The 6,477-nt window shown below is 35.6% G+C and overlaps 1 protein-coding gene and 1 pseudogene across 1 annotated transcript in view; one reads left to right on the top strand and one right to left on the bottom strand.

The window, feature by feature from the left end:
- Positions 1–1,471: 1,471 nt before the first annotated feature.
- LOC102589198 (glycerophosphodiester phosphodiesterase GDPDL3-like) lies at positions 1,472–4,103 on the top strand (annotated as a pseudogene).
- A 146-nt stretch (positions 4,104–4,249) lies between these two features.
- Positions 4,250–6,477, bottom strand: part of LOC102588873 (glycerophosphodiester phosphodiesterase GDPDL3-like) — a 7,772-nt gene continuing 5,544 nt past the window's right edge. Inside the window, exons 7-9 of the mRNA XM_015307579.1 lie at positions 6,073–6,157; positions 4,866–5,350; positions 4,250–4,777 (exon numbers count right to left, since the gene is read on the bottom strand). Of these exons, the coding sequence (XP_015163065.1) occupies positions 4,453–4,777; positions 4,866–5,350; positions 6,073–6,157 (895 nt within the window). The 3' untranslated portion in view covers positions 4,250–4,452. The remainder of the gene's footprint in view (positions 4,778–4,865; positions 5,351–6,072; positions 6,158–6,477) is intronic.

Raw genomic sequence — 6,477 nt, 5'->3', positions numbered from 1 at the left:
ATCAGTAGTGGATTTCACTTCTAACCATTTATGGCACCTTTAGTTGAAATAAGTTATACTTCGAATCAAACATATGGTTCTTTATTGAGCAATCTCACATTTATCAAAACGTTTGTCTCTAAAATTCTTGTTCCCAAATCACTATCCAAGAATGTTCTCATTAACTATATTCCATCACCAGAGGTGACTTTCCTCACAAGTATTGTGGCACAATTCAATCCACGGGTTACCAAACTTGTTTTTTTATTTCTTGGACAGGATGATGTTGAGCCTTCAACAAATCAAACATATGGTTCTTTATTGAGCAACCTCACATTTATCAAAACGTTTCCCTATGGAATTCTTGTTCTCAAATCATATATCTTTCCCGTGGACAACTCCCACTACTTACAACCATATACGTCGCTTGTCTTAGATGCTCATAAAGAAGGTCTTGAGATTTTTGCATCGGAGTTTGCAAATGATGTACGTTTTGCTTACAATTATAGCTATGATCCCACAAACTGAGTATTTATCCTTCATTGACAATGGAGTCTTTTCTGTGGATGGAGTACTATCTGACCTTCCAGTAACTGCATCAGCGATAATAGGTAACCGTGCATGCTACAATTGATGAATAAAGAAGCTCCATGTTCGCTCTTACAGCTGTTTTCATAAGTAATTTAGTTGTTCATTTTGATAAATTACTTGACTGTGATAGTGATTACGATCTTTCCTCCAAAAAGTAATTACGATTTTACCACCAAAAAGTAAGGTCGTGCCATTTGTGCCAAAAATACATCGTGTCAAATATATTTTTCGTAAATATTTAATGAACAAACATGTCACATCACTCTTTTTGTGGTAACAAGGCATGGTTAAAATTGCTTTAATTTTGCTCTGATACCATAAATAGAGTAATGTGGCATGTTTGTTCATGTATAATTCGTTTTAAATAGAAGGATCATTTTCCTTTTTATTAATTTTTAAATTCAACTTCAACATAACATGTTTAACACCACAAGGTTAAATATAATTTTGATACATTTGCAAATCTTTAATTTTATACTATAAGATTCAAAAGTCAATTTTACTTTTTTTAACTTTATGCAAAATCAAAATAGATAACTCATCCAACATATGGAGTACTTAGTATAGTTACTAGTCACAAGTGCATTATAAATTCATGTGAAACTTGTGGGGCTGCGTATAACAACTTGCATTACTCTAAAAATATGATAAAACAAGTGGAATCTTTAAATCTATCTTCGTAACAACTTGAAAAAAAATAGCTTTTGAAGTCTTTCTATCCTTAAAATCCAGCTTCTTCTTCCTTCGTCTTCTTCCTCATCTTGTTGAATTGAAATATATAGTTCATATTCCTGAGGAAATTGTGACACTATTCTCGCCGGCAATGTGGAATTTCCGATGTCTCTCATGCTTAGTATTGCTCTTTGTAATAGACGTTGCTGGTTAAAAATCTAAAACTAAATGACTAACACTAAGTGGCAACACAATTCCTTTCATTTACTCACTTTTTAATCATTAACAACATACATATCAATGTAGTCCCACGGGTGAAGTCTGGAGATGATAAGTACATAACTGAACACAATCTTTACAATGTTTCGTAGTCATTATAGTGTTTTTAATTTATTGATTGTAGGAGATGCACCCTTAGTGATAGCGCTGGAGGATTTTCTGGATTATTTCTTGATTCAAGCTACGAGGCATATATTATGGCAATATTGGAAACTAGCTTGCCCAATGTCATTATTTGGTGTGATGTGCAACTCACTAAAAATGAAGTTGATATGTGTTTTCCTGACCTCAAGCTTGACAATACCTCTGACATCGATGCTTACTACAAAAATAACAAGAGTAAATACTTAATGAATATAGTTTTAACACAAGGATGGTTCTCTATAGATTTCGATTTTAATGATCTCATGCATGTCACCTCTAAGTTCAATATAAAACCTATTTGGTAGTGTTCTTCACGAATATCATGTTTTGCATGCATGATTGTAGGTGCAAGATTTTAGAATCAATGTCCAAGAATGACAATTTTGCTTTGTCAAAATATCCCTTCGATGGTTTATCACCCTCCCTCTGTTCCTTTTTAATTGTTATGATAAAGTTTGACACAATTCTTAAAAGATGTGTTATTTGATCAATATATTCCTTATTAATTCTTTTACTGTATTTTTGTAACTATTTGAGTGTCCTTGTTTGTAAGTTTAACACAAGTGTGAATTGACATAGTTATGCTGCTAGTATATAATAAAATATTTTATTCTTCACATGATTTTTATGTTTTAATCAAAGACAACCAGTAATATATGATGTTTGATAACATAACTGAAGTATTTCCGGACAGTGAGGCAAGGAGTTTATTTTCGAATCGAAAAATTTGATGAAACAGAATATTCTTACTGTCTAGGATGTAGCAAACCAAGTTAAACATCTGGGATTATGGTTGAACATACAGGTACTTATATTCAGTTATGATGATAACTTTCCAATTACATAGTTATGTTGTCATGCTTTTATTGATCCTTTGTTTCGTAAATCCTTTTTGCAGCACGTCAACTTCTTCACCCAGCATAATCTTAGTATGAGAAATTATATTATATTCATATCTAGGAATGTTCTCATCAACTATATTTCATCACCTGAGGTGACTTTCCTCACAAATATTGTGGCACGATTCAATCCACGATTTACAAAACTTGTTTTCCTGTTTCTCGGACAGGATGATGTTGAGTCTTCAATAAATCAAACATATGGTTCTTTATTGAACAACGTCACATTTATCAAAACGTTTGCCTCTGGAATACTTGTTCCCAAATCTTGTATCTGGCCGGTGGACAACTCCCACTACTTACAACCATATACGTCTCTTGTCTTAGATGCTCATAAAGAATGTCTTGAGATTTTTGCATCGGAGTTTGCAAATGATGTACATTTTGCTTAGAATTACAGCTATGATCCCACATCTGAGTATTTGTCCTTAATTGACAATGACGTCTTTTCTGTTGATGGAGTATTATATGACTTTCCAGTAACTGCATCAGCGACAATAGGTAACCATGCATGCTATAATTGATGAATAACAGAAGCTCCGTGCTCGCTCTAACTGTTGTTTTCACAAGTAATTTAGTCGTTCATTCTGGTAAATTACTTGACTTTGATAGTGATGACTTGTTGAAGGTATCTTCAATGCATTTCAACAATTATATATATTCTGTTTACAAGGCCTGAGTAGTTACAAGGTAACTCCAAAGTTTCTGGAGACTGAAATTGTGTTGGTTTACGACGCTCGGCTACTTACTAGCCTTCTATCCTAATCCTCGACCTCAATATACTGACCCCAGTATGTTGAACCTATGCCATGTCCTATCCAATCAATTCCCCCTAGTTCTTTTTCAGCCGTGGGTGGCCATTACTATAAAGTCCAATAATTGGTTTTGAGGTGATCGATAAGCTTCTCCAATCCTTAATTTGAGTATAAAAACAGACATGAAAGGAAAAACAAGTAGTTTTATTTAAGATAAATTGATCAGTGATAGTGATATCAAAGGATAGACCTTGGACTCACTAGATTTGTTTTATGTCTGTCATATCAAATCTTATGTTTCCAAGAATGAATCATGTAATCGTTGTCTCTCCTTGCCTTGATAACGGTGGACCACAGTCAAACATAATCGGTAATTTTATGCTAGTTCTACCTTCCCACTAACAAGGGTTGTAACGGTAATGTGTAAATACATGGTGCATCAGGTCTAAAGAACCTGTCTTTAATTAGCTACAAGATCCATCAAGGTCACTCTTTCTGAATTTCCTGTTGACCTACAGAAAAGCTTCTGATTATCACATCTGAAGGAGCAAGTGGAGACTACTCGGCCCCAGGTTGTACTGATATGGTATATACAAAAGCTGTTTCGGATGGTGCAGATGTCCTCGACTGTCCTGTTCAAATGACAAAGAATGGAATCAAGATTGCAGATGTGGTGCAGAAGCTGCAATCATCAAATCTATCAGTATACGTTCAACGCTTTAACAATGAGTTTGTGTCTCAAGCATGGGATTTTTTCTCAGATTCATCGGTAGAGAAAACATGATCTGGTGTATGTTGATGATGCACTGATCACAGGAAGCAATCAGGATTTGCTGAAACAAACTAGAGATGAATTGCATAAAGTGATTCACACTAGGGAACATGTCTACAAACCAGAAGATCAATCACAAGCTACGTAGTAAAGTTTGGAGATGCACTAGTATCCTGGAAATATAAAAATAAGAGATCGTCTCTAGAAGTTCAACTGAAACTGAATTAGAGCATGGCATCATGTACACCAGAGATCAGTTGGATAGTGAGATTGTTTAAGGAGCTTGGTCTTCAGATAGTAAATACAATAATTCAGTTTCTGATTCTACATAGCTTCATCTCTATGACGCCTCTAACTGAGATCAAAAGATGACAAGATCAGCAAGGAGAATCGTGAGACAGCATGTCAAAATGCCAGCCACAACTGAGGATTGACCGATTGGAGATGCATCAGTTGTAGACTCATTGCCCGCAGGTGTTATCTTTGCAACAGGAGGTAGAGGTGGCTCAACCACATCACTTTTGGAAAGTATTGGGTTGGGAGTTTCAGCTGGTGGCAATAACTGTCGAGCCATGAATTGTAGGAAACCTCCAGTTTCAACAGGGCTAAAATACAGCGGTCGGTGTTTGTAACCCAAACAACGGTTCCCTATAACCCAACACATAAATATTGAATCACGAGATAAGCTCAGTAAAAGTGCCAAAATCAATGTTATTTCCAAATATAATCTCTACTTGTCCGTATCAGTTTCTCAATTCAGATGATGATAGAAATTACTTACTTCTGTATGTAGCAGCTGTGCGAGGGAAATCTGTTATAACACCATCAATGCCAGCTACAACAATATAATTGTTTATCTCTACAGATGAATCTGGAAAAAAATCCCATGCTTGAGACACAAACTCATTGTTAAAGCGTTGAACGTATACTGATAGATTTGATGAGTGCAGCTTCTGCACCACATCTGTTTTCCCAACGAGAAAATCATCCTCACTCCGAAAAACAGAATTCTTGGTTAAAATTACAGAACTAGCAAAGCTTTTGATCTCAGATATAGTTGAGCTCTCAATATCCCTGATATTATCATCAATCATATAAACAAGTTCATAGCGGCTTTTCTCAAATTCTTTCAGAACTGAACTGTCTTTAGATTGGATCATAACTTTTTTTGCTGTCTGATTATTATAACCAGTATTCCTCAAGGCTTCAACAACAACAGCAATTACACCAAGTCCCTGATTTGCCAGGTAAGCTGCATTCTGCACAAGTTCCAGAACATCGACAGATAAAAAATTAATAGGTATGGAATTATGTTTCTTCCATTTAATAGGTAAACTGAAAAGAAATAACAAATAATAGGCCTCTCGAAGAACAAAACTAGTGAGAGAGCAAATATGTGTACTTGTTAAGCAAGCAACTGAACTACTTCTTGTAATTGCAAGATAAGTACTTTAATAAAATATTATAGTGAAAACTTGAGTAAAATTGCATTCCTTCCCTCTTCTTGCTATGTTCTGAAAGTTGTATCCACGTCGACTCCCATACGAGTCATCATATGAAAATAAAGTATTGAATCTTCGAGGGACAACTTTATGCTTATATATATTAAAATAGAAATACTGTGTCATTTTCATTTTGGAATTTTCCATCTCAGGGAATTATTTTTTCCAGCCCTTAGTGCCAATTGAGTGCAAAACACAAACCACAAGAGCAAGAGGATTTATTCTATTAAAGGGGAAACACATCATATCAACAACTGAAGTTAAAAATTGTTACATCCATATTCTGAAAATCTATTGAATTTTCTTTGCTTTCATGGAATATTAATACCTTTTTTCGAACTGTCAAAATATAAGTCACGTCAAATAAAGCTACTGCAAAATGGATATTAGCATTTAGGTGTAATATGGACTTTACGGTTGCTGATACATAATGTTGTTGGAATTAACAATGTCAACAGAACCGGCATGAATAAACTCACATTTATGCTGATCATCACACCAGATAGAGTTGTGGCACTTTTTGCATATGTCAAGAAATCCACCAATGATACTGTTAAATTAGGTCTTAGGCCTAACTCACACCCCAAAAGCTAGCTCAAAGGGAGGAGGATTGCCCAAGCCTTATAAGGAGTCCACCCATCTCATTAACCACCGATGTGGGACTTTTGTCATTCTTTAACACCCCACCTCACGCCCAGTGCTTAGCATCTGGTGCGTGGGCAATTTTTATTTTGGGGGCCCAACATCGGGTGAGACGGGCCCTGCTCTGATACCATGTTAAATTAGGTCTTGAGCATAACTCACACCCCAAAAGCTAGCTCAAAGGGAGGAGGATTGCCCAAGCCTTATAAGGAGTCCACCCATCTCATTAACCACCGATGTGG

The sequence above is a fragment of the Solanum tuberosum genome, unplaced genomic scaffold, assembly GCF_000226075.1.
Source record: "Solanum tuberosum cultivar DM 1-3 516 R44 unplaced genomic scaffold, SolTub_3.0 scf00056, whole genome shotgun sequence".
Taxonomy (NCBI): domain Eukaryota; kingdom Viridiplantae; phylum Streptophyta; class Magnoliopsida; order Solanales; family Solanaceae; genus Solanum; species Solanum tuberosum.
This window is presented reverse-complemented; position numbering and strand designations above follow the sequence as displayed.